The 27,783-nt window shown below is 47.5% G+C and overlaps 2 protein-coding genes across 2 annotated transcripts in view; one reads left to right on the top strand and one right to left on the bottom strand.

Annotated features, from left to right (window-relative positions):
• The first annotated feature begins 903 nt into the window (after window positions 1–903).
• RAD51 (RAD51 recombinase) lies at window positions 904–8,723 on the top strand. The gene is made up of 10 exons (XM_065685442.1): window positions 904–993; window positions 1,793–1,905; window positions 2,369–2,506; window positions 3,561–3,678; window positions 4,214–4,305; window positions 5,043–5,137; window positions 6,030–6,143; window positions 6,452–6,581; window positions 7,543–7,664; window positions 7,953–8,723. Exons 2-10 carry the CDS (start codon window positions 1,819–1,821, stop codon window positions 8,074–8,076), a joined length of 1,020 nt encoding a protein of 339 aa, XP_065541514.1. The 5' UTR covers window positions 904–993; window positions 1,793–1,818; the 3' UTR covers window positions 8,077–8,723.
• Window positions 8,724–14,775: 6,052 nt separating this feature from the next.
• The window catches only part of RMDN3 (regulator of microtubule dynamics 3), a 33,612-nt gene continuing 20,604 nt past the window's right edge, over window positions 14,776–27,783 (bottom strand). The window contains exons 7-12 of the mRNA XM_065685202.1: window positions 23,720–23,795; window positions 22,778–22,855; window positions 21,484–21,582; window positions 20,280–20,333; window positions 18,817–18,897; window positions 14,776–16,702 (exon numbers count right to left, since the gene is read on the bottom strand). Of these exons, the coding sequence (XP_065541274.1) occupies window positions 16,649–16,702; window positions 18,817–18,897; window positions 20,280–20,333; window positions 21,484–21,582; window positions 22,778–22,855; window positions 23,720–23,795 (442 nt within the window). The 3' untranslated portion in view covers window positions 14,776–16,648. The remainder of the gene's footprint in view (window positions 16,703–18,816; window positions 18,898–20,279; window positions 20,334–21,483; window positions 21,583–22,777; window positions 22,856–23,719; window positions 23,796–27,783) is intronic.

Genomic DNA, 27,783 nt, shown 5'->3' with positions numbered 1-27,783 from the left:
CTTGTGATTAGTGGCTGCTCTATTTAAACCTGTGACTGAAAGAAAATTTGCCTATTCCAAGTGCAATAGCTTTGTTGGCAATTTGGGAGGACTTATTATAACTTGGCTTTTATTTGATTTGGGTTTTGGGGGGGTTTGGTTTTGTTTCCATTGCCTTTCCTAGTGTTGGCTTATCTATGGTGTGGCTTTTGCAGAAGAATTTTCTTTTTTTAACTAGAAAAATAGTGCTTAAGCTGCAAATAACTTGGGAGTTGTACCTGGACTTTTCCATTTCCTAAGGTCGTTGTAACCAGGAGAGGGTGCTGCAGCAGCGTATCATGAGCACGGTCCATTTGGGCTTTTCTGTCGCTCTGGTTTAGTTTTCTTTCAGCATCTTCTCAGGCCAAAGGAACTGAGAAGGACGAAGACTGAGGTGAGGTTTTGGTGGAATTTATTGACTCAAAGGAGCAGGTGAAACAAAGCCAAGCCAGGTGTTTGCAGGAGAAAAAGGGGATCAGGCAGAAAGGGAGCAGTCCCAGGCTTAGATTTAATTTGCATTTGACATTCTTATTTAAACATCTCTTGGGGGATTAGGACTTAAAGATCACAACATCTGTCATCGATAGGGCCTGATTGTGAGCAACTGTCTGTATTACAGATACAACATATTTACAAACCCTCTATTACTTGGCAAGCCAAGTTGTGATGAGAACGGTCATAAGGAGCATCACACCCAGGGAACAACCCTCCTCCTCTTCTCCCTGTACCAGCTGTTACCCCCATCCCATCCTCCCTGCCCCAAGGCTCCGAATCCACGCAGTGTGATCCACACCGGCAGCATCTCCACTCCCAACACCGCTGGAGGGCTGCGGCCCCTTTAAGGAGCCGCCGGGAGGGGCGGGGCTTCGCCTGTGCCCTCCGTCACGTGACGCCGTGGCGGGCTCCTCCGAACTGGCGGTGGCGGCTGCGACTGCAACGGCCGGAGCTGCGCCGGGCCCGGCCCCGGCCCCGCGGGTGAGGGCGGCCGGGGCCGCCTCTTCCTCTCCGCTCCTGCCTCGGCCCTTCCCTCCCCTCCCCTCTCCTCCGCCGCCCTTCCCGGTGGGGCCGGGCGGGCGGGCGGCCGAGGGAGGCCTGAGCGGCCTGAGGAGCGCGGCGCGGGGCTCTGAGGGGAAATGGGAGCAAGTAACGGGGTGGAGGTGGCTGGAGGAGGAGCAAGGGCCCGCAGGGACAGGCCGAGGGGAACGGCTTGAGCCTGCCCCAGGGGAGACTGAGCTGAGCTCTTAGGCACAAGCTCTTCCCTGTGAGGGTGCTGAGGCGCTGGCACAGGGTGCCCAGAGAAGCTGTGGCTGCCCCGTCCCTGGCAGCGCTCAAGGCCAGGTTGGACACAGGGGCTTGGAGCAAGCTGCTCCAGTGGAAGGGGTCCCTGCCCGGGGCAGGGGTTGGAGCTGGAGGAGCTTTAAGCTCCCTTCAACCCAAACCAGTCTGTGGCCGTGCTACTTGCTGCTAAAATGAGATACTGGTAATACCAAATTAATTCTGTTATATTCTTAGTCCTGTGGAGCTCTCCATTAAAGCTCTTATTCCTCAGCAGGTAACACAAGAGTTATTTGGAGGTTTTGGTAATCATGTTTAGTACTACCTAAGAAAGCACACAAGAGATTCCCTCTCATGCCACAACCTAAGAGATAATGGGAGGGGGCAAAACCATCACCTACTGCTTTGGATGATCTGTGAACACGCTCTGAAGCACTTTGCACATGTATCTTGTTTGGACAGTGCATGCTGCTTCACAAAGTGATGTGGTCTTTCCTAGTGGGGCTTGACTGAGTGCGCCAGGCCATGGCCATGCAGATGCCCTTGGAAGCGAATGCGGATACTTCAGCAGAGGAAGAGAGCTTTGGGCCCCAGCTCATCGCTCGGCTAGAGGTGGGTCAGAGTTGGCTCCAGAGTAAGTTCTCAAGGAATCTGTTAGTCTTTTTCCTTAAACACCAATTGTATCTGAAATTGTGTGGCTAAGTTCTTGTGTTCTGTCAGAAAAAACCCAAACCAAATCTCTCAGCATGTTAACAGCTATGCCTTATGTTACTTTACCTTGCTCCATACCCTTTCCTGTTGTGTCTTGGTCACTTCTGGCATCTGTTAAACCAGAGAATAGAATCTTCTGCCCATTCTCTGCATTTACATGATCAATATCCAAAGTTACACTGGTAAAAGGTTCTTATTTGTTTGATTCTTTGCATATTGAGTGAGTAGGGAGGTAACCTTCAGAATCTGACTTGTAACAATAGGGTTTGATCCAGACCTGCTGGAGCCAATTGAGGGCATTTAGTGGAAGTTAGATTAAGGAATCTGTGTCTCAGTGTGTCCTTTTTGTCTCCCCTCCCTTTAGCAATGTGGTATAAATGCGAACGATGTGAAGAAATTGGAAGAAGCTGGATTTCACACCGTTGAGGCTGTTGCTTATGCGCCAAAGAAGGAGCTGCTAAATATCAAAGGCATCAGTGAAGCCAAAGCTGACAAAATCTTGGTAAGGAATTGTGGAAAAGCTTTAACCCAAGATAGTGAAGAAGTTTCATTTCTACTGGCTTAAAGCGGTGTAGTGATTTTGGAAGGTCACCGTTAATAATACACTGAGAAGGGCAGTAAAGATGATGAGAGTTATGGTGTGACTTTTGATGAGAAGAGACAAAAAACACAAGACCAGCCTCAGGAAGCGAAGAGGAGGGGCTGCTGGAAAGGTCTGTGAGAATCATGGAGAGTGTGGAAAATGTGCCTGAGATGACTGCCATTTCTAGTTCAGTATTCCTCGTGATAAGGCAGTTTATGATAAGCCTCAAGCAAAGGAAGTACTTTCAAACACAGGATGTCATCATTTCCATCTCTGGAAGTGTTCAAGGTCAGATTGGACACAGGGGCTTGGAGCAAGCTGCTCTAGTGGAAGGGGTCCCTGCCGGTGGCAGGGATTGGAGCTGGATGAGGTTTAAGCTCCCTTCCAACCCAAACCAGTCTGGGATTCGATATTATGGAACTGTCCCAGTACAGCTGCTGCTCTTGAGTCTGTTAATTGTGCACCTTGGACAGGTATTCATCCTGAGACATGGGGTTTCCTTCTGGAATGAGAGCAAAGCCAGAGTTATTGATCTTGTATCTTCTAGTTCAGAGCATGGAGTTCCTGCCACACTAGTTCTCATGTACTGGAATCTGACCCATCACAGTGCTGAACTCCAGTTCTTTCCATGCTGTGCATGTTCAGTCAGTCTTCAGGAGCACAGCATTCCTACTCGGCTGTATGCCCACCCTCTGTGTTTCAGGTTTCCCAGGGACAGAACAGAACCGAAAGTGTGGAGGGTGAGGAGGGAAGTGTCCCAGAAAATACACAAATGGATGTTAATGCTTTGTCTTTGAGCAGAATTTCAGTTCTGTTCAGAGGTACCAACTGGTAAATGGTCCGTGAAATACAATGTACACAGGAAACTATATAGGGGCTTCTCCACAAAACAGAACATTACAGTATTCATTACTAGAGGGGGGAAACAAATGGGGTGAACTCTCCTTTCACTGCTGGGTTTGGTTTCCTTCAGGCTGAAGCAGCTAAACTCGTTCCCATGGGTTTCACCACAGCAACAGAATTCCACCAGCGAAGGTCAGAGATCATCCAGATCACCACTGGCTCCAAAGAACTTGATAAACTTCTTCAAGGTAAGAACTTTAGTTCTCTCTACTGGTTAACCTGAGTTAGCTGTGAGGGTTTTTTCCCTATGAATATGATCCTTGCACAAAAACACATAAAACACACAAGGTTTAGATTAAAAGTCTCCTCAAGTACCATTCTTTTCTATCACAAATTATTTTGTTTTAAAAACTGCAGAAATAGTTTTAAATCCTTTTAATCACGATGCAATACCCAGAGTGGTTCATCTTGGGTGTTTCTCATTTATTCTGATCCATGACCTATTTCAAGAAAGCAAAACCAGGGATCAGCTTCTCCCTCTTCCTGCTTGTAATCAGAAATCAAACCAAGTTGCTTCAGCTTTTTCAGCATCTTCACAATTCCACATACCTAAAGTTCTTACCTGCACATGAGCAAACCTCAGGGTGAAATCCAGATTTTCCAATTAGACTTCTGAATCTTTTAACCAAAGTAAGTGTGGAACTGAGTCTTTAAATGCAACACTTTATACATGGTCTTTGTTTGAAATATGTGACTTGTAAAAAATTCTTCTTTTCCCCTCAGGAGGGATAGAAACAGGATCCATCACAGAGCTATTTGGGGAGTTTCGTACTGGGAAAACACAGCTGTGTCATACCCTAGCAGTAACCTGTCAAGTGAGTGCTCCACCTTATTCCAATCAAGTATTCAGAACACACAGCTTTTGGTTACTTGCTATTTTGTGCACTTTTCTCACCCAGTGCAAATGTGATGCATATAAAGAGCTGCAAAGAACATGTGCCCAGCACCCTTGGTTGTACCTGCAGCTTTCTGGGAGCTTTTGTTTTATGCCTATCCTGCTTCTAGGATTACTTCAGCAGCAGTTAAGTTTGTGATGCTTTTAACCTGTGTTTTACGTGGTCTGTAGCTGCTTTTTTCCCCCTCCTCAGCGTTCTGACAACAACTTTTAACACATCAAACTCATAGCATGATTCTAGGTCTTAAATGCAGGGAAGTGTTTGATCTCTCATTTGATTCAGGTGCTCTAGACTCAAATAGCAGATCAGTTTGGAGTAATGTTTTATATGATCTTCATTTAAACAAGGAATAGTGTTTATTACTTTCTAGAGATTGCTGTTTCATAAAATATTAGAGGCTTTGGGCTTAATTTGATCATTTGTTTGACACCCTTATGTATCTAAATCTACCAGCTCCAAGTTAAGTTCCTGTCCTCTTATGTAGGTGTTTGAGATTGGAAACAGGAATCTTCCTCCTCACTTTTCCCAGATAAATGTGAATTCAGTCACAGTATCTTGGTGTGTTGCTTATTGTGTAATACCAGTTGAGAGCATAAGGTAGTAACTGGCTTATTTGTTGACACGATTTCATGTTCTTCCATTTGCTTTTCCTTTAGCTTCCCATTGACCGGGGGGGTGGTGAAGGAAAAGCCATGTACATTGACACAGAGGGGACCTTCCGTCCTGAGCGGCTTCTTGCTGTGGCTGAAAGGTCTGTACCCACAGCTGGGGGTAAGCTGCTGTTAATTGAAGGAATATATTTACTCAGGGAATAACTTAGTTGTTAAGGATCACTGTGCAAATCAGCCCATCTCCTCACATTCACAGTGCTGTTGGAGTAGAACTCCAACCCCTTTTCTGTGTTCCGGTTGTCTGCTCCGTGCAAGTTGGACCTCTTCACTACCTGTGCTTTATAAACAGAGGTTCTAGTTTTAGCTGTGACAGCAGCTTAACGCCACTGTCCCCTGGAATATGATGTCTTCACTTCTCATTAGCGTCTCTTTCAAATTCAGTTTTACTGTTAGTGAAACACATGCACAGATTTTCCTTAAATTCTGCCAATAGCATTACCTTGAAGCAAAGATCCTTTTGTAAACAGGTTATTGCAACAGCAGCCGGAAAATTCTTGTTAGGGCATATAAGAGCATCCGTTAAGTGGTTGAAAAGCTGCTTTTTCACCTCCAGCCCCTATCTCAGAATGGTTTGATGTGGTTTTTATACCAATTGGAAAGTAAAACTTAGTTACCCAAATAATTCTGCTGCCTGCACAGAGGTTCTGGTTACATCCAGAAGCCTGAAGTAGTGGCTCTCTACATGAGCATAAGAGCTACTTCTGCCCTTGTGATTCTTCAGACTGCTTCTGTGGGGCCTGATGTTCTCCTTGACTGTTGTTCCTAGGCAGGAAAACAGTCTTTAACAACATTTTCTGATCATTCTCTTCCCTTTCCTCACCAAGTTGTGTGGCATTTTTTGTGTCTGCTTTTATCTCTAAGACTCTTCCAGGAATGTGAGGTTTTATTCCAGTCCTTAGGTAAAGCCACTAGCTAACTCCTAGTCAAGCAGCTGCCACTTCAGCATTTTTGTCTGTCTTCTGGTTTCTGCAGGTATGGCTTGTCAGGCAGTGATGTTCTGGATAACGTGGCATACGCTCGAGGCTTTAACACAGACCACCAGACCCAGCTGCTCTACCAGGCGTCTGCTATGATGGCTGAATCACGGTAATGGTACCCCGTTAGATGGAGTGAGTTTTGTGCCAGTCCATCATCATCCTGTGAGGCCACCTGTAGATAATGACCAAGTGCAGGAGAAGTATAGATGACCTAATTGTGACATGTCAGAGTAATTTATTAATCTCAACGTTGCAGATCAAGTCAGTGTTAAAAATCATCATTCTGAATACTGTCAGGCTGAGGAGCTTCCACCCACGTGGTGGCTGCAGCCTTACAACGTGCTGGGCACCGGCTCCAGCAGAGGCATTACTCAGGCCTGGAAATGTTGGTGACAGCCTTGTCCTTGTCCCCTGTAGATACGCGCTGCTGATAGTGGACAGTGCCACTGCCCTGTACCGCACGGACTACTCGGGCCGTGGGGAGCTCTCAGCCAGGCAGATGCATCTCGCCCGCTTCCTGCGGATGCTGCTGCGCCTCGCGGATGAGGTAACCTGGAACTGGCTTCAGTCTCTGCAGGGGGGGTGATGGGTTTCCTTTCTCTTGTAAAGCTTAGCAGTGTTGTACAGATGGCTGTCATAGAACCACAGAATCAACCAAACGAAAAGACCTTTAAGCTCATCCAATCCAACCGTTCCCCAGCACTGCCACGGCCACCCCTAACCCATGGCACCAAGGCCTCGTCTCCACGCTGTGTGAGCACTTGCAGGGCCGGTGCCTGCAGCCCTGCCCTGGGCAGCCTGTTCCAATGCCTGAGCACCCTCTGGGGCAGGAATTGTTCCTCAGCTCCATCTAAACCTGCCCTGGTGCAGCTTGAGGCCGGTTCCTCTTGTCCCATCCCTTGTTCCTTGGGAGCAGAGCCCAGCCCCTCCTGGCTCCATCCTCCTGTCAGGCACTTGTAGGGAGCCATCAGGTCCCCCCTGAGCCTTCTCCATCTGAACCCCCCAGGTCCCTCAGCCGTTCCCCATCACACTTGGGCTCCAGGCCCTGCACCAGCTCCATTCCCTTCTCTGCTCCTGCTCCAGCCCCTCGAGGTCTCTCTTGTAGTGAGGGGCCCAGAGCTGAACACAGGATTCAGGGTTTCGCCTCACCAGTGCCCAGCACAGGGGCACAATCCCTGCCCTGGCCCTGCTGCTTCACTGGTGCTGATCCAGGCCAGGATGCTGGGGGCTTCCTGGCTGCCTGGGCACGAGCTGCTCATGTTCAGCTCCATCAATCACCACCCCCAGCTCCTTTTTCAGCAGTTTCCAGCTGCTCTTCCCCAAGCCTGGAGCATTGCAGAGGGTTGTTCTGGCCTAAGTGCAGGACCCAGCACTGCCCACTCAGGGTCTGCTTCCACAGTAGAGTGGGTACAGACAGCAGCACGTAGGGGGTTTTGGGGGTTGATTTTTGTCCTTTGTTCGGGTTGTGGCAGATCAATTGATTTCATGTGTTGCTTCTCTCCCTGCAGTTTGGAGTGGCAGTTGTGATCACCAACCAAGTGGTAGCACAAGTAGATGGAGCTGCCATGTTTGCTGCAGATCCCAAAAAGCCTATTGGAGGGAATATCATAGCACACGCTTCTACCACCAGGTGAGAGAAGAGATGATCATCTTCCATTCGCTTTATTTGGGAAGATTCTATGATCCTACCTACGTACCTTTAAATCCTGGTTTCAGCACAGTCTGTCAATGGCCAGCCCAGCTTGTTTCTTGACAGCAGAGTGCCACTGAGCCCTCATCAATCTGCAGAACCATGACCATTGTCAGAGGCTCTTACAGCTCTGCACTGTGCTCTATCCATGTACTAACACAGGGTTTTAATGGTTTACTTAACATAGACTGCACATCCTTACCTGCTTTGTCTCCTTCTCCTTCCCAGGCTGTATCTGCGGAAAGGCCGAGGTGAAACCAGGATATGTAAAATCTATGACTCCCCTTGTCTTCCTGAGGCTGAAGCAATGTTTGCTATCAATGCTGATGGAGTGGGAGATGCTAAAGACTGAAAGTCTCATTCCCTTCCCCCTGTAACCCATGGCCAGGTGTCTTGAAAGGCTCCTTCCTTTGTGGCACCTTATAGATGCTTTCCCTGTGCTGCTGCTGGGTAAAGGCTGGCAGAGGGACCCATTTTATTTCAGCGCTGAAGTCCACAGCAAATACACTCTGAGGCACAGCTGGAGGTGTTGCTTGGAGGAATTCTACCCTCTTGGCCTTTTGTCATGTGTTTATTAAGGTGGTTTCCTGAGAGCACACTCGGAGGACCACAGCCCTTGTATGTTCCTCATGGCTCTTGCTCCAGCTGGAGGCTCCCAGAGGGAATAGCACAGTAAAATCTAAGAGTACGTGGCCGTAGTTCGTAACTTGGTGCATCTGGAGTAGCAGTGGTGGGTTTGGCAAATGAGAAAAGCGGTGACTTACATACTTCATGGATTGCTTTCCTTGTCAAATACAGCAGGATCATTTCCCACAACAAGAACGGGAGGCTCTTGGTGGGATTGGTGATGAGCAGAATCCCTGCTCTCTGTTAATTCTGTTCAGGATGCTGCAAGGTGCTGGGTTTCGGAGCTGTTCATTTGCGTTTCTATTGTGTATTTTTGTATTTCATTAATTCCCTGTGGAAATCTGCTTTTAATAAAAAGGACCATGAAACCACTGCCAAGATCACAGGTTCCTGGGGTCCGGCCTTGGGTTAGTTCAGACAGAGGTGGTTTTTATCTGCGGGTAGGATGATGCCCAAATCTTCAAAGAGGCTCAGTCTGGATTTGTTTTGTTCTGCCAGATGGGAACAAAATGCATTATCTCCTCCTTGAGCTGGGCTGCAAAGCGCAGCAGTTCTGTAAGTGCCTGAGTTGAGCCCAGAGGAGGCCAAGGAGCTGCTGCGAGGGCTGGAGCAGCTCTGCTCTGGAGCCAGGCTGAGAGAGCTGGGCTGGGGCAGCCTGGACAAGACAAGGCTCCTGAAGGGGAGACCTGAGAGCAGCTCCAGTGCCTAAAGGGGCTGCAGGAAAACTGGAGAGGGGCTTGGGACAAGGGCCTGTAGGGCCAGGCCAAGGGGAATGGCTTGAACCTGCCTGAGGGGAGACTGAGATGAGCTCTTAGGCAGAAGCTCTTCCCTGGGAGGGTGCTGAGGCCCCTTGAGGCACTGGAAGGTGCTCAATGGTCTCCCCAGACCCTTCTCTTAAGGGGCTTAGGGAATGTTATCCGCCAAATTACACAGCCCTGGGCTTCATGGCAATCATGGTGCAATGGAGGCTGTTTAGTTCTAAAATACCCCCAGATTTTAAGGAATTGGCCCCCATGCCCCCCAGAGGAATCCTAGGGGAAAACCAGCCAGGCTGGCCCTTCACATCCTGCAGCCCTCTGCAGGAGGGCTATGTCAGCTCCACCTGATGAGCTGTCGGCTGTAACAGGCTCGCACTGTCCCAGCCGGGCGCTCGAGGGCAGGCAGACACATTTTGCTGGGGCATTTTATAGCTGTCCCCCCCCCAGCAGTGCGCAGCATCTCCCCTCCCTGAGGACATTAAAGGCCTTGCAGTTGAATCACAGGGGGAGCTCAAATCAGCGCTCTCCCCTCCAGCATCTCCTGGTCCCTCAAAAGCTGCCCATTGGAACACAGATGGTACCCGAGCTGGTGACTCAGATTTCCCAAGGGTGTGAGCATCCCTTTGCTCCAGGCTTTGGGTTTGAGCATCTCTGTGCATCCCAGTGCCACCGGCTGCTTTCCCAGCTCCCTTGTGGGTGAGTTTAAGTACTTCTTATGTGATTCCTGTCCTGAAGATTTGCAATAAGGAGAACATTGGCTCAGTCAGTATAAGGCCAATGCCTTTAAGTACTTCTTATGTGGGTTTAAGTGCTTCTTATGTGATTCCTGTCCTGAAGATTTGCAATAAGGAGAACATTGGCTCAGTCAATACAAGGCCAATGCAATGCAGGGATTCACACCGGGGAAGCAGAATGCGGAGCTGAGCCTGAGGGCTGTGTTTTGGGGGGTAAATGTTGGAGAGCTAAAGGGAAGGTGAAAATTACATCAGCAAGAGGGTGGTGAGGGGAGGGAGAGCCTCCAAAAGTGGTCAAAGCCACTTCTGGGGTTGGTTCACCTTGTCCTGCAGGAAATAATCCAGTTTAAGGGGAGTTGAGGAGCAGCTGGGTACAGCTCTAATGTAACCTGATGTAGGGAAAAGTAATAACATATCCTAACATAAGGAAAAGTGATAGCATAATAATGTAATTACGTAATGTAACGTGGTAACAGGGCATGAAAACATCGTGTGATAATGTAGTAGAATAATAATGTAATTATGTAAAGTAATGTAATGTAGCATACCATAATGTAACGACTTAATGTAATTATATAAAGTAATGTAATGTAACATACCATAATGTAATTATATAAAGTAATGTAATGTAACATACCATAATGTAACGACTTTTAACGTAATGTAAGGTAACGTAAAGCAATGTAATAGAATAAAAGGTAACATAACAACATAACTTAAGGAAAGGTAATAACGTAATAAGGTAACTTAATGTAATAACGTAATGTAGTGTAATAACGTAATGTAACGGACCGATGTAATATAACAACATGACATAATAATGTAATGGAATGTAACATAACAAAATATACAGTAACCTGACATAAAGAAGTAACATAACATGACAAGGTTATGGAATAGCAGAACATAATGTAACTTAATAACAAAATGTAAAGTAACAGACCTGTACCGTAATGTCTTGTACTGATGCAACAGAACGTAACACAACATGCGTAACGTAGCATTTAACGTGCACAAGTCCACGGTACCTGATGGAATCCATGTGCGGGTCCTGAAGGAGCTGGTGAATGAAGCTGCTAAGCCACTGGCCATCGTATTTGAAAAACCATGGCAGTCAGGTGAAGTTCCCGATGACTGGAAAAAGGGAAATATAACCCTCATTTTCAAGAAGGGGAAAATGGAAGCCCCGGGGAATTACAGAGCAGTCAGTCTCACCTCTGTGCCTGGTAAAATCTTGGAGCACATTCTCCTGGAAGGCATGCTAAGGCACATGAAGAACAACAAGGTGCCTGGCACAGCTACAGGCTGGGCAGAGAAGAGATTCAGAGCGGCCCTGCGGAGAAGGACTTGGGGGTGCTGGTCGATGAGAAAATGAACATGAGCCGGCTGCAGTGTGCGCTCGCAGCCCAGAAACCAACCGGATCCTGGGCTGCATCCAAAGGAGCGTGACCAGCAGGGCGAAGGAGGTGATCCTGCCCCTCTGCTCTGCTCTTGTGAGCCCTCACCTGGAGCATTGTTTGCAGTTCTGGTGTCCTCAACATAAAAAGGCCATGGAACTGCTGGAACAAGTCCAGAGGAGGCCACAAGGATGATCAGGGGCAGGAGCACCAAGGGGTAACGGGTTCAAACTGAAACAGGGGAAGTTTAGATTGGATCTAAGGAGGAAATTCTTTCCTGTGAGGGTGCTGAGGCACTGGAATGGGTTGCCCAGGGAGGTTGTGAGTGCTCCATCCCTGGCAGTGTTCAAGGCCAGGTTGGATGAAGCCTTGGGTGGGATGGTTTAGTGTGAGGTGTCCCTGCCCATGGCAGGGGGTTGGAACTGGATGATCTTGAGGTCCTTTCCAACCCTAACCGTTCCTTGATTCTAAAAACAAGGAGAGCTGAAGAAAAATTAAAGAAAATTAAAAATAAACAAGCAAATCTGAAGAAAACTTATATAAAATGAAAGAAAACTTAAGAAAATGGAAGATAATTAAAGCCAAGAAATGATACAGATAAAGAAAAGAAAAAATAAAATTTAAGAAAACTGAAGAATATTGAAGAAAATTAAGGAAAACTGAAGAAACCTGAAGACAAAGAAAACTAAATAAAAATTAAATAAAAGAAATTCAAAAACTGGAGAAACTTAAAGTTCAGGAAAGCTGAAAAAATTGAGAAAATTAAAGAAAAACTGAAGAAAAGGGAAGGGAAGAAATGAGAAAAAAAGAAAAGAAAAGAGAAAAGGGAAGGGAAGGGGAAAGGGAAGGAAAGGAGAAGAGAAGAAAGGAAAGGAAAGAGAAAGGAGAGGAAAGGAAAGGAAAGAGGAAAGGAAAGGAAAGGAAAAAAACAAGGAAGAGAAAAGGAAAGAGAAGAAAAGAGGAAATTAAAGAAAATAAAACTAAAGAAAATTGAAGAAAAAATTAAAGAGGAGAACAGAGGAGAGGAGAAAAGGGGAGGGGAAGGGAGGAGAGGGAAGAGGAGAGGAAAATGGAGTAGAGAGGAGACGTAGGAGAGGAAACGAGAGGAGAGGAAAGGAGGAGATGAAGGAGAGGAAGAGAGAGGGGAGACGGAGATGGAGGAGAGGAGATGGAAGAGGGCAGGGCAAAATTAGAGCTGCTATTTTAGTTACAAGTTGATGTGCCACGTTTGTACCTCTTTGCATGTACTTGTACGTGTCTAGTTCCATATGTCTACAATTACGCCTATATATTTATAGGTATAGGTTTATGCGCTCATTTTCCATGTTCCTAGTTACGTTCACATCACATTGGTTCCTATGCCTCTATTGACACACGTCCATATTAACCCCCAGCTAAGGTGCAGGTGAGCACAGGCACGTGTCCGCAGCCTGGGGTGCCTGCAGAGGGTCCCATCACTGCTCCACAGGGAAATGAGCCACCTCACACTGGATCTGCTCCTCTGCACAGTGATTGATCAATCTATTATCTACCTATCATCTATCTATCCATCATCATCTATCTATCTATCATCTATCTTTCTATCTTCTATCGTCTATCTATCTTCTATCCACCTATCTTCCATCATCTATCTTCTATCTATCTTCTATTTATCCATTATCTATCTACCTATCATCTATCTATCTTCTATTTATCCATCATCTATCTATCTCTATCTTCTATCGTCTATCTATCTTCTATCTTCTATCTAATCTATCATCTATCCATCATCTATCTATCTTCTATCTATCCATCTGTCCATCATCTATCTATCTATCCATTTTCTATCTATCTTCTATCTATCTACCTATCCATCTATCTGTCCATCATCTACCCATCATCTATCTATCTTCTATCTATCATCTATCTATCCATCATCTATCATCTATCTATCCATCATCTATCTATCATCTATCAACTATCATCTATTATCTATCAATCATCTATCATCTGTCCATTTATCATCTATCCATCATCTATCATCTACCTATCATCTATCAACTATCATCTATTATCTATCTATGATCTATCATCTATCTATCCATTTATCATCTATCCATCATCTATCATCTATCTACCTATCAATCAACTATCTATCATCTATTATCTATCAATCATCTATCATCTATCCATTTATCATCTATCCATCATCTATCATCTGTCTACCTATCATCTACCAACTATCTATCATCTATTATCTATGATCTATCATCTATCCATTTATCATCTATCCATCATCTATCATCTGTCTACCTATCATCTACCAACTATCTATCATCTATTATCTATGATCTATCATCTATCCATTTATCATCTATCCATCATCTATCATCTATCTACCTATCAATCAACTATCTATCATCTATTATCTATCAATCATCTATCTATCATCTATCTACATCTAAATTAAAACTTATATATCTTTTCTATATGTATATTAAAATACATCTATATATATAAAGTTACATCAATATATAACAAAATTAAAGCTTTTCAAATGAGGCAGGAGCTGCCTTTTCCTCCCTTAAACCCAAAACATGGAAAAGAAACCACCTTTTCTGGATATATGGTTTTCCTTTTCAAATAGCTTCACTATTCATTGCTGAACTAATTATTAACAGCTGAATTAATTATTCAGCGCTGGATTAATGATCACCACTTACTTTCAATAACTTGCAATGGTTTTCCCTGGGCAGGTTTTTCCCTTGGAGCTCCCTCAGCCCAGGAAGTGTCATCGCTGGGAAATGAGGCTTGATGGGAACATCACAAGGTGAGAAACCTCCTGTCTATGGGGAACTGCTGGAGGGCAGGAGGGGCAAGGATGGGGATCCCTCCTCTCCCCATACAAACAAGCCCCTCTGTCACTTCTGGGGCACCCAATTGAGCTGTCGCTGCTCCACAGGTGGGTGCTGCCCTGTAGGGCATCAAACCTGGCTTGGGGCAGCTCATCCCTGCATCCCAGCCCGGCTGGTACCCAGGGCCTCACCTCCGCACCCAGGTGATGCTCCAGGTGCGGTGATGCTCAGGACCAAGGGCTGCTGCGGCTCAGCCAGCGTCCAGCACCAGATCCACAAAATCCCCCCCTCCCCAGGAACCCGAATTCCAGGGAAAAGCCGCAGCGTGGGGCCAGGCTCTCACAAACCACGAGTGCCGAGGGAGCCCGCAGCGGGGAAAGGAGGGAGATGGAGCTTGGGGTGGAGATGGAACATGGAGCATCAACCGCGCCGTGGGCCCGGAGGGCTTGGGGAGGGCACGAGTCTATTCTGGGGGGGAGTAAGTGATTGCACCAACTCCCCAGCCGTGGTAAACTCTGGCTCCCAGTTACCTCTCTGCCTTTCCACGGCAAAGCTCGGAGCCAGGCAGGGAGCCCAGCACATCCCCCCTTTTCCACACCCCTCATCCGGGAAGGGTTTAATCCTGTTTGCTCCACATTTCCCCTTCAGCGTTATGTTCACCAAGTAAAACCCCACCGGGTTAACACACACGTGCAAGGGACTAAAGGGGGGATCAAGAAATGCTTTACTCTTGCAGCAGTTTCCCTTACACTTTGCACACACGACACAGCATAAGACATAACAGACATTAAGTGGGTGGTTAGCTGCCAACTGGGATTCACGGGGATATCAAGGAAGCCTTGCTAAATCCATAGGGAACTCTTTGAGCACAGCTTTTGCTTCCCCATCCGTGTCAGTGTGCAGCAGCTTCCTGCTGCTGTTTGGTACCAGGAGCTGGCAGAGGCAACGTCAGTCATTGGCTTCACCTTCCTGCTGTCACCTCCTCGGTCAAGACCATCACAGGGAAGCATCAGCTCTGTCACAGAACATCCCTCCTGTATCCAGTGAGTCATTGAGAAACAAGCTCTTCTCAAACTCCATTATCACATCCAACCCAAAGCGGCACAGATCGGAGGGACAGAAGTTCTCAACCTCATGCGAGTGGGGTTAACATCACTGGGAGCAAGTCCTGCAGTTTCAAACGTGATTACTTCACTGCTCTGACAAAAGCTACGCACCTCTTGGAAATAAAGCTTGTGTTGTGAAGGAAATCTCTTTGGTCCCCAGTAGTAAGTCCCTAGGGCACGCAGGGCTGCTCTGCCCCAGGGGAAAACCAGTAAGGAAGTGCAGGCATGGCTGGGAAGGACTCATGGGCTTGGGACATCACCTCGAGTTCTTCGCAGCAAGGGAGAAGGGGGCTGACAACTCACTCACTGGAAGTCATCGTTGTCTGGGGTTTTGGTTATGGTCTTTCTTCAGTCACCGTTTCAGTGCCCGTTTGACTCCGCAGGCTGAGGGCAGCGAGAACATCCACGGCCTCCAGCGCAGCATCACACTGGTAAAACCAAGCACAGAGCCTTGGACTGCTGGAACAAGTGCAGAGGAGGCCACGAGGATGCTCAGGGGCTGGAGCACCTCCCGTATGAAGACAGGCTGAGGAAGTTGGGGCTGTTCAGCCTGGAGAAGAGAAGCTGCGTGGGGACCTCAGAGCAGCTTCCAGTACCTGAAGGGGGCCTATAGGGATGCTGGGGAGGGACTCTTCATCGGGGACTGCAGTGACAGGACAAGGGGTAACGGGTTCAAACTGAAACAGGGGAAGTTTAGATTGGATCTAAGGAGGAAATTCTTTCCTGTGAGGGTGCTGAGGCACTGGAATGGGTTGCCCAGGGAGGTTGTGAGTGCTCCATCCCTGGTAGTGTTCAAGGCCAGGTTGGATGAAGCCTTGGGTGGGATGGTTTAGTGTGAGGTGTCCCTGTCCATGGCAGGGGGTTGGAACTGGATGATCTTGAGGTCCTTTCCAACCCGAACTATTCTATGGTTCTATGACTGTGACCTCACCCAAACACGAGCCCAGGAAGGCCTGGAGTCAGCTCTTTCAACTGATTGCATCACTCCACGTTAGTAAGGAGGAGAGAAAAGAGGCAAGCTGAAGGACAATTGGGCCCAAGCCTTCCTCGGGCACCTGCTGAGGCCTCAAGTGCAGGCTGTGCGGTAGAGTGGGTGATATAAAATCTATGTGTAGATACAAACAGGTACAGGTGTTTTTACGTCACAAAGTCTCTCACGTGTATCTATGATATACGTAACCACAACTGATTTTATATCACAGATTCTACCTACAAACACAGGCCACTTGTCAGGAACTTGACGTTTTGTAGGAGCTGTAGAACCCAGCATGGTCAGTGCTGTAAGAAGGAAACGAGACACAGTTTGATCCCATTACATCCCACCACGAGCTCCTCCTGGCGAGGCTGCCGCGTGGTTCTTCCTGTAAACTCCGGTGGCTTCTCCATGAAGGGAATGTCGGGATCACGGAACCCCTCTGACTGGGATTTTCCTGTCTGTGCGGTACCGAGTGGAACGACTTTCCTACGTTCACTCTTCCCAGGCTGAGCGCATCTCTTCAAGGTCTCTCTCACTCTCTGCATCCTGGAAATGCAAGAAGAGAACAGGTAAATACACAGCCTCACTGAGAGGACGGAAAAGAGCATTTCCCTTTTCTTCTCCAAGCCCACACAAGGTTTCAAGGACCCCCCCCAGCCTTAGGCTTTCCTCCTAATGCCTCTTTTTCCCTCTCTCCCCTGCATTTCTCTCTCCACACTCACACCTCTGAAGCTTACTTCAGTCTTCCAGGTACCAAAGAGGGTTTCTCTTCGGTTTCCTCACTGCCTCGCTCAGACTGGCACCCTTTGCTTCCCCTTCCCAGCGTGATGGGAGCTGTTTCACTGATGAAGAGAAGTAACATTTGCAAAGACCTAACACAGCCACTTAAGCACTGGCTTCTTCCTCGACTCCCACTTGTAAGGTTGGAGCAGAGGAGAGAATGAACTGTTCAGGACTCTCCTGCCTGTAGCTTTCTCCTGGTCCTTCCTGAAAATCTCAGTGTTTTTACGACTGAACACGCCTCCAACACGCATTTCTTGTGCTTTTGGGGGAAAATCCTCCAGCCACAGCATTTTAACCCTGTCTAGAGCGATGTCCAAGCAGCACACGGCGAAGAAGCTCCTCATCGGCCAGAGCTGGGCTGTTTCCTTCCCTAAGAAGGGCATAAATTCCACCCCCGTGGTCCAGCAGCCCGAGGCCAAGCGCTTTGTGCAATAGCGGGCAGTGCCCTGCAGGGGGCAGCCCAGCCACGCCAGCTCCCTGCCCGATGCCCTCCCAAGACCTCTCGCCTGATGCTTCACTGCCTGAATTTCAGCACAATAGAATCATAGAATCATAGAATCATAGAATCATAGAATCATAGAATCATAGACTCATAGACTCATAGACTCATAGACTCATAGACTCATAGACTCATAGACTCATAGACTCATAGACTCATAGACTCATAGACTCATAGACTCATAGACTCATAGACTCATAGACTCATAGACTCATAGACTCATAGACTCATAGACTCATAGACTCATAGACTCATAGACTCATAGACTCATAGAATCATAGAATCATAGAGTAGTTCGGGTTGGAAAGGACCTCAAGATCATCCAGTTCCAACCCCCTGTCATGGGCAGGGACACCTCACACTAAACCATCCCACACAAGGCTCTATCCAGCCTGGCCTTGGACACTGCCAGGGACGGAGCACTCACAGCCTCCCTGGGCAACCCATTCCAGTGCCTCAGCACCCTCACAGGAAAGAATTTCCTCCTTAGATCCAATCTAAACTTCCCCTGTTTCAGTTTGAACCCGTTACCCCTTGTCCTGTCACTGCAGTCCCTGATGAAGAGACCCTCCCCAGCATCCCTATAGGCCCCCTTCAGGTACTGGAAGGCTGCTCTGAGGTCTCCATGCAGCCTTCTCTTCTTCAGGCTGAACAGCCCCAACTTCCTCAGCCTGTCTTCATACGGGACCTAAAAAACCATTATGGCCTTAAAAACAGAGGTGCATGAAAATGAAAATGCTGCATATTTCATGTAGTCACTGAATCCCTGAGTGATTTGGGGGGAAGGAACCTTAAAGCTCATCCAGTCCCAATTCCCTCATCTTAATCCCCCCTCTGGCAGGTTCAAGCCATTCCCCTTTGTCCTGTCCCTACAGGCCCTTGTCCAAAGCCCCTCTCCAGGTTTCTTGTAGGCTCTTTTAGTTATTGTAGCAGGTAATACCTGCTCCAGCCCTCGGACAACCACTCAGCTCCAGCATTCCCCTCTGAACTGAGCTGGCCAGGCAAAAAGAGTGCCCAAAGGAATAAACCTTCCACAGAACCCATGGACTGGGACGCGTACCACAGCAGTCAGCAGTTCTGGAGATGCTCCAGTGCTGAACACATGCTGTGCGTCCAGATGTGTCCATAACCAAACCCTGTGAGTAACAGAGGACTTGCACAGTGGGGGCTGGACTGCTAAACCCGTATCAGACACGCTCGGCTACTTAGGATTCTTCATTACTTCGCTGAATCGCTTTAGGCACTGAGATCACAAGTCCCAAGAGGAGAAGAGCGACCACACTAAGGAAGAAAATACTTTAAAACCCTGGAAACAGTTTTATTTCCGTAACCACTTTCTCTCTGCTCATCAGCAGGGGGGGTTTACTGAGCCCGCTACCTCTTTTGTAACAACCGGCAGCTCGGAAGCAAGGTTCATCCAGAGAACGGCCGCGGTTTTGTTCCCCAGGTCCCTGTAACACTGAGGAGAAAAGAAATGAGGATGTGAGAAGAGTTAAACAGGAAAAAAACAGGCAGCAAATGTAACGGAGCCATTACGAACCCTGGCAACTGCAGAGCTGTTTCTACCTCTTACCTACCTGCAGCGTGTGGTTTTGGGCTTCTGGCATGTCCTGCAGTATCCCTTGCTCACAAATCCTTACAATCACAGCAGATTATGGGCTAATAGAATGGTTTTTTGCTTGGTTCGGTTGATTCTGGGGGGGTTTGTGTTGTTTTAGGCAAGGAGATTGCTTTTTGGTTGGAGATTTTAAGGTGTCCCTCTGATTTTCACCGTTTTTGAAGATCTATTTTCATTTCCGCATAGCCCCTATTTCTCACACTGCTCCACCATAAAACCCCTATACTGAGAGCACATCATCTTACAGAGCTCACATTCCCCAGGCTGTTAGACCTGAGGCCATTGCACTGTGCCACCGAATACTTACAGGTCTGACAGGTCTCACCATCACAGAATCCCAAACTGGTTTGGGTTGGAAGAGACCTTAGAGCTCATCCAGTTCCAACCCCTGCTCACACACAGTGAGCTGCCATTTACCAAAGACAAAATCCAGCTGCTGTAAAGGCCACTGCGTCTCTTGCTGGGTTTTCCTCCTCCATCACCTTTATCTTCCCTTAACAAGATGCTTATGGGGATGTAAGTTCTGTGCTGAGAGTCCAGTCATAAAGTGCTCCAGACCAAGCAGATCCTACCACTCATGCACTACCCTGGTAAAACTCCCGTTCTTTGGGACATTGGGAATGTCACAGAGAACGACTGCAGCTACTTTTCCTACACCCACTCTGGCTAATATTTCTAAAGCTATTTGAGCTTTAGGTATTTCTAGGCTCCAGCTGGAGGCTGGAGGAATTAAGCAGCAATTTTAACATTTCAAAAGTTCAAACCCAATTATTCCCTCAGTGCAAACAAAGATCTTTGGAGCACCAGCTCCAGGCACTTGTGGTGCATTTAATCATCACTCAAGACTCCCACTCGTATTGGTAAAAGAGAGACACACTTTACTCTTCCCCAAGATTTCCTGCATACCCCATGGAAGTCCATGGGGCTGGAGGGATTAAACCTCCAGCCTGTGGCCTTCACGTTACCAGTGACACTTCATATAGAATTAAATGTGTTAAAATCCAAGCAGGATGCTCCACTGGGCAAAACCCTCCCTGAATTCCAATGCCCCTGCACTAAATGATTTGGCCTATTATAATCTTCCAAAGTCTTGCTGCTGCATGCAGTCATTTACACACGCTTAGCACTTTACAGCCAAACACCATTGTTTAATATGAGTACTTCTTATCTTAGGAGCATATATGATATGACTGATCTAAAGAAAGCAACAAGTGACTGGTTACCTTGGAAATGTACATTCTTCCTGCCTTGGAATATCCTGGGCTCAGCTCCTCAACCTGCAAAGAAGAGAGGGGAAGGTGCAACAGGCAGAGAAAGGCAGACGTTAGGGTATGCAAAGGACACAGTGAATGCTTAGAGCAGTCTTAGTGCATCTCTTAAACCCAGACGACTAACCCTACTGTTGTAGCTACCTAGCTCAGTGTCAGACATGGACTGGACTGGCTGGGTCAGCAAAGCTTCCATGACTCTATGAATAAGAGGACAAACACCCCCATTCCCCCATTCAGAGCAGGATTCCTACAAGCAGAAAGTACTCCTAAGAATTTCTTCCTAGAAATGGAATTATAGTGGAGCATTTACCACTTATCTGGGCACCCTGTGCCAGCGCCTCACCACTCTCACACAGTAAAGAACTCCCTTAGATCTAACCTGAACTTCCCCTGTTTCAGTTTGAACCCATCACCCCTTGTCCTGTCGCTATGAAGAGTCCCTCTCCGACATCCCTGTAGGCCCCTTCAGATAGGCTGGAAGCTGCTCTGAGCCATTCTTCTCCAAAGTCCATAAGCAATGAGCCCCTGAAAGCCTAAAGCAGTTGTCTTCACAAGTTTGAGATGGAGAGGTCTGAGCTAGCCAGCCTTATATTAAAACATTCTGAGAGACACTGAGATGACAGAACACATCTATGGAAGTGTTCCCAGGGATGAGCTCAAGCAGATCTTACAGACCCTGGCAGAGTACAGACCATATGCATTTCAAGCAATGAATCACTGCGCTATGCAGCTTTTCAAAGGAAAACCAAACCCCTTAAAAACAATTCTGAACCTTTTGGGTCTAGGTCTGATGTCCTCAAAATCACCTTCTTCCGGCTGGTTATTCTACAACAAGGTTTTGCTTTCACCAGATTTTCCTCCACAGTTTTATAGAATCAGGGAATGGTTTGGGTTGAAGGGAGCTTAAAGCTCATCCAGCTCCAACCCCTGCCATGGGCAGGGACCCCTTCCACTGGAGCAGCTTGCTCCAAGCCCGTGTCCAACCTGGCCTTGAGCACTGCCAGGGATGGGGCAGCCACAGCTTCTCTGGGCAACCTGGCAGTGATGGGTTTAAGCAAGACTACGTGTATCCCAGTTCCCCACTTGTGACCACTGTGTACCCCAGCTGCCCTGCATTTGCCAGGGCAGGGGTCCCCCGGTTATCAGGTCTCCTCACCCGTAAGAAGTTCTGCAGCGCGTCCTGTACAGTGGCTGTTGGAGGAGCTTCAAACAGAGCAGAAGCTGTCTTCTTCTCAAGCCATCCCAGGTGTGAAACCTGCCAAAACAGGGAGATGAAACCGTGAAACCTGCTGGAGACCCAGCATACACAGAAGTACAGACAAGGAATTATCCAGTTCCCTGGAGCTGGCTCATGCTCCTTTGAGAAAGCCAAAGATGCTGGTAGTGTTGGCAGATTCTGGATGAGCCTCTGAGTCCAACCACAGGATTAAACCTGATTTGATTTCCTTGTCCTGAGTCAGCTTTTGCGGTTCCATACATCAGCTGCCACGTGCATAACGGTCAGCATTAGATTTGTCTCTACAATTGATTTACTGCAGACATGAAACAGCACGGGTGGTCCAAAACTACCACTGCATCAGTCCCTGTCAGCTCCCCCCATGCTGGACGTGCAGATTCATTGATTACAGATAGGAAAACAACTTAGATGGAAAGCTGAGATCCTGAATGATAGCATCCTGGCAAAACCACTTCCAGGAGTGCTGCTATAAAAGCATTGCAGTGCTACACAGAATCATAGAATAGTCAGGGAAAGTTGGAAACAGCTGGAAAGGACCTTAAGGTCATCCAGTTCCAACTCCCCTGCCATGGGCAGGGACACCTCACACTAAACCATCCCACCCAAGGCTTCATCCAACCTGGCCTTGAACACTGCCAGGGATGGAGCACTCACAACCTTCCTGGGCAACCCATTCCAGTTCCTCAGCACCCTCACAGGAAAGAATTTCCTCCTTAGATCCAATCTAAACTTCCCCTGTTTCAGTTTGAACCCGTTACCCCTTGTCCTGTCACTGCAGTCCCTGATGAAGAGTCCCTCCCCAGCATCCCTATAGCCCCGCTTCAGGTAGTGGAAGCTGCTCTGAGGTCTCCACGCAGCTTCTCTTCTCCAGGCTGAACAGCCCCAACTTTCTCAGCCTGTCTATGAGCTTTTATACCTTAAGAGGTTTCCGAATGCAGTGTATAAACAGTGCTCATCAGTGGAGTGTTTTTCTTGGTACTGCCTCAGGACTGAAGAGTTTCTAAGCTCCCACACAAGTGCAACTCCCAAACTACTTCTTCAAGCAACTACAGCATTGCCACACCTTACTTTCTGATACAGCATCTGAGCTCAGAGCTTAGAGTGTCCTCAGTCCTTACAGATGCTGGTTTGAATCCACCTCTCTCTCATTCACACAAGGAATTCAATTCCAAGGAGGAAGGAAACAGCAGTAAGCAATACAGAACTATTTTACCTGGTAACACCACCTCCCCAGAAGATAGTAGGACTGTGGATCCTCTGGTTTCAGTTCAATTGCTTTATCGATGTGTTCCTATGGAAAATCACCACCAACACACATTACATTTTTGCTATAATCAAACACAATACCCACAAGAGCAGACAAAAACATGTGAAAAGTGGAAAAGAAGTGGGGGTTGGAACTGGATGATCATAAGGTCCCTTCCAACCCAAACCATTCTATGATTCTAAACCCCCAATTCAAGTGTCAGTGATCAATAACATCACAGCTACAAAGAGATCCCAAGTTTTCTTAAAATGGGTTCAGTGAACCCAGAAACCCAGCGCTCTACGAGCCTCAAAGACAAGAATTCCTACACACAACAGGATGAAGCTGCCCTTCATTCTATTCTAGCACCTTTTCAGAGCTCTGACATAACCAACTTACCGCTCACATCAATCACTGAGGAGGTTATACTAATTATGTGGCCTGTTCTGCAGTAACTGTTCCATCCTCTCACCCTGTAATATCCCTGCTCTGGGTGAAAGGCAAATGAAGGAATCTGAGGCAGATTAAACCCTCTCTGAACAATAACTTCTTTGCATATATGGGAGGGTGCAAGCGTGCTCACAGGCAGTTACTGCAGAGGAGCTGGTGCTGTACTTCATTACCACATGGTTATTCCCTATTTCAAGCTCCCTCCAGGTACATTCTGTTTGCAAGACTTTTATTCTTCCTTTTTCCAAGATTCTAGTGTGGGAGAGCGCAGAGGCAGAGCAGCCACCTCATCACACATTGCTGGAATCACCTTCTTCAGCCCAAACCCTCCACCCACAGGATCTCTTTGAGACCCATCTCTTCCCTAATAAGAGCTGGAGCCAATTTTCCTACCTTTGTATTACAGAAGTGAGTATTGTTCAACACTTACACAACACCCAGCAGGTCCCTTCTACTCACCTTAAACACATATCCAGTTTGAATGCGCTTCTGGATACTCTCATGTTCTGACAGCTGCCCACAGAGAATAGCATACCTACACAGGGGAGACATTGCAGCAAATCAGTTTTAAATGTACATTCACATCCTGTTGATATCTTCAGAAGGAAGGTTTCTACGTGCATTAAAGCTGCACTGGGGAAAACAAGGAATACTCGACACCTTTTTCAGGGAAGGGTCTATGCGTAAGTATTCAGTGCCAAGAAGGTATTAGCTTGAAGGATGCCAAAAAGTCTACAGGAGTAGTTTGGTGTGACACAAACTCATTGCTCTCTGGCTGAGGAGCCTTCCTTCTACCTATGACAGGAGCTTCTACACCCTAAAGTTCTTCACTTAGCAATGAAACTGCGTCAGAACACAAAGCAATGACGAGGAAGGGCTACAGCAGCAAGAGCCAGGACTATGGAAAGCTCTATGTTAACTATGGCACACAGCCACTTTGCACACACAACACCCCATCTACAGCACAGCAGTTGTCTACTTAGAGGGAAAATACCATGGAAACCTACCCACATCCTGCAGCCTGACATGGCCACCAAGCTTGGGAAACAAAAGAACACGTTTTCAGCATTGCAAGTGCAAGGCCATTTAGTTTTGTGTAGCAAGAGATCTTAAATTGCGACCCCGAGAAGCCCAGTCCCTACCACATCAGTTCTTTGATGAGCTGTGAAAGGAAGGTTCATTATCAGTGGATTTGCACCCTCCCATCTCATCCCCTTGCCCCACAGCAGCTCCAACCCCCTCCCTCCCTGCACTGCTCCCCAGGAAACAACAAATCATAGCGAGGTGCAAGGGCACCGTTGCTAACGAGAACACAGGACCCAAGTTCTGGCTGTGCGCATTCAGTCTTTGGCCTCTGCCATCCCACCCAGGTGAGAACGGAGGCAGCTCCCCGCTGTGCTCAGAGCCTGGCATGGGCGGAATGGACGGACAAATGAATAACACAAGTCTTGTCCTTACAAAAACACAGCTGAAAAGAAAGATGCAAAGAGACCTCCCTGGAGGTTTCATTTACTGCATCCACAACCTAGCGCTGCTGGGGCCTCTTGTCTCCTCTCATCACACTGTATCCCAAAGCATCCCTGCTGACAGTTAAGGGATGTCCATGCAGGAATTTGCCAGAAGACTTTTGAATCTTCAGTGTCATGAGAAACCCCACAGATGGATTCACACCTCATGGCTCTGCCTGAACTGAATGCTCAGTGTGTAAGTTACTATACAAAGACGTGCAGGACAAGGGGTAACGGGTTCAAACTGAAACAGGGGAAGTTTAGATTGGATCTAAGGAGGAAATTCTTTCCTGTGAGGGTGCTGAGGCACTGGAATGGGTTGCCCAGGGAGGTTGTGAGTGCTCCATCCCTGGCAGTGTTCAAGGCCAGGTTGGATGAAGCCTTGGGTGGGATGGTTTAGTGTGAGGTGTCCCTGTCCATGGGAGGGGGTTGGAACTGGATGATCTTAAGGTCCTTTCCAACCCGAACTATTCTATGATTCTATGATCTCCTAAATACTGCCATATTTTTTGTTAAACCTCATTCTTTTAACATGTTATTTTCTGTGTGAAAAAGCACTGGTTCAGCTTTAAAATTCCTATTTTCCATGACAATGGCAAAGATCACCACATCCATGTGTTAACTGGGTAAAATCCTTTCCCTCTGCTGAAGAAGTTCAGAGCTGCTCTGTCGCAACCTGCTGCTTGCAGAGGATGAAGTAAGTGTTTTTATGGGCTGCTCCGGTTCTGTTTCACAACTGGCATCAGCCTGTGCTAAACATCCCTCACCACATGACTGGGGTTCAGAAACAGAAGCCAATAAAAGGCCTGTTTCCTAAGATCACAATATTCCTGTACAGTAACTCATGTAGCCTTCTTTAATGTATAGAATCCCAGAGTGGTTTGGGATGGAAGGGACCTTAAAGCTCCTCCAGCTCCAACCCCTGCCACTGCCAGGGACCCCTTCCACTGGAGCAGCTTGCTCCAAGCCCCTGTGTCCAACCTGGCCTTGAGCACTGCCAGGGATGGGGCAGCCGCAGCTTCTCTGGGCACCCTGTGCCAGGTCTGTGACTCTGTGATTGATTCAGATCCTGCCCTCCTGTCCTCACTCAGCAGCACCAATGTGGTTTTCTGCTCCCATCCCTTCTGCTTGTTTAGCTTGGCTTATTTGAGCTATTTATTCTAATCCATTTGGGAAATGCCTTGGGATGAGCGTCACAGGAGGCTCTGTGGAGCTGCAGGACTGACAAGCAATAAGAGATTAACAGCAATGAGTTAGAGAAGAGGATTTTCATCTGTAAACACCACGTAACCTCTGGAGCTCTGTTCAAATCAATGTCTCAGCAGTTACCAAAACCTTTTATTATGACTTCACTTGACTAATTATTAACCAGAACCACGCATTACACTGCGGACACTGGTCAAACTGCAAGCTCCCATTGGAATCTCAGCCCAGCAAGGATTTCCCCATTTACCAGTAAATCAGCTCATGGAAGCAGACCCTGCCAGATGAGAGACCGTCTGTTCTTCCACCTTAAACCCCCGAGCTCAGAACATGCAGCTTTGAAGGCACCGCATTTCTGATGGTGCCCTTTGGCTGCCTCCATCACAGCAGGCCATGCACATGGAATCCAGCCCTGGCATCTCCAGCTCCATGGCCAGGGTGGTTTGCCAAGCCAAACACATCTCTTATCTCTCTTAACTGTGTCAAAGGCTTGGTAGCTGAGCGTGCTGCTGCTCCTTCCTGCCTGGGACAACCAGTACACTCAAAACAAGAGGAATAAAGGGAGGAGGGAAAAGAAATGGGGAGAAGCAGCTATCTTGCTGGACACATGGTTCTACCTGAAGGAATATGGCAACTGGGAGCAAACCTCTGCAAAAAGCTCTCTGCAGGCTTCCCGTGACTGCTCTGGGTGAGTCTGGGCATGACTTCAGTCTTACACAAGAGCAGGGACCTCACGTGAGTTTGACTCATGAGCAGCATCCACAAGAGCCACTGTTACAGCAATATGAACACTACCTCACTGCCATCCAAACGATACCCTCGTATCTGCCCCAAAGTTTTCACTGTTTTAGAGGAAAACAGCTTTCATTTTTCCAACTGAAACAATCCTGTCTTGGGGGGGGGGTTGTCACTTATTGCACAACTTATGGCTCACGTCTCCCAAGTAACACCCTCCTCAGCCTTGCACCAGTGGAGCCAACAACGAGATGCAACAGAAGCAATTCACAGTGACTCTTGTTGCTCTACAAGAGCAGCCAAATCCTGCTACCCAAGCCAAGGCCCCGCTTTCCAAGTGTGATCAGCTCCACTTTGGCCAAGATATACCAAGATGAAAGCAAGAGCCCAACATACACAAAGACATAATTCCAATACCAGCTCTGGTCTGAGGCAGAGGATCACTTAAAATTCATGCCTGGCACATACTCAGGTTCAAAGGAGACCTGGCAAATGATGTTAAGTTACGTGTTAGCTCCTAAGGAGCTTACTCAGGCATATGGCTAAACCCAAGAGTTAATTTTCATTAGTGATTTACGCCAAAATGCAAATGACTGGCACAGAAAAGAAAGGCTGGAACATCCCCTTCTGTACCAGCACTGAAATCCACCTTTCCTTCATCCTAAACCAGTTAAAATCTTCTTTGGCAACCTCAGCTGGGACACACACTGTGTCTTCAGTTTTGCCCACTCTCCGTGTTGGGTTTATCTGCTGAAGACCTCTGGTCTGCCTTGGGAGGCAGCAGGAAAGGACCATATGTGTTCTCTTCGTAGAACAAGACGCATGCATCTGCAGAGAAGTCTGAAGATACAAATGGTATTTACTGTGTAGAACATGCTATTTTGATGGAGTGCCTCATGCCTGTTTAAACCTCTAGGTTTCCTCAGAAGATGCAGTTTTACCAGCAAAGAGCTAGGACATAGCTGAGCAAGATGTCCAAACTATAAAACCCAGGCAGCAGGAATGACCGGTGCTCCCAAGGAAGGTGTCACCCACACCAACACTGATGAGAAGAGCTCCAGAATGAAGCCTTTTGTA

Source organism: Lathamus discolor, chromosome 6, assembly GCF_037157495.1.
Source record: "Lathamus discolor isolate bLatDis1 chromosome 6, bLatDis1.hap1, whole genome shotgun sequence".
NCBI classification, from domain to species: Eukaryota; Metazoa; Chordata; class Aves; order Psittaciformes; family Psittacidae; genus Lathamus; species Lathamus discolor.
The sequence above is the reverse complement of the archived record's forward strand: the minus strand, read 5'-3'. Positions and strand labels throughout refer to the sequence as shown.

What these genes read in the sequence shown, in the direction of transcription:
- RAD51 (XM_065685442.1), top strand. Translation starts at nt 1,819, where the DNA reads ATGGCCATGCAGATGCCCTTGGAAGCGAATGCGGATACTTCAGCAGAG. An exon ending in ACTTGATAAACTTCTTCAAG is followed by an intron (nt 3,679 to 4,213) that starts GTAAGAACTTTA and finishes TTTTCCCCTCAG; the next exon opens with GAGGGATAGAAACAGGATCC. An exon ending in GCTATGATGGCTGAATCACG is followed by an intron (nt 6,144 to 6,451) that starts GTAATGGTACCC and finishes TGTCCCCTGTAG; the next exon opens with ATACGCGCTGCTGATAGTGG.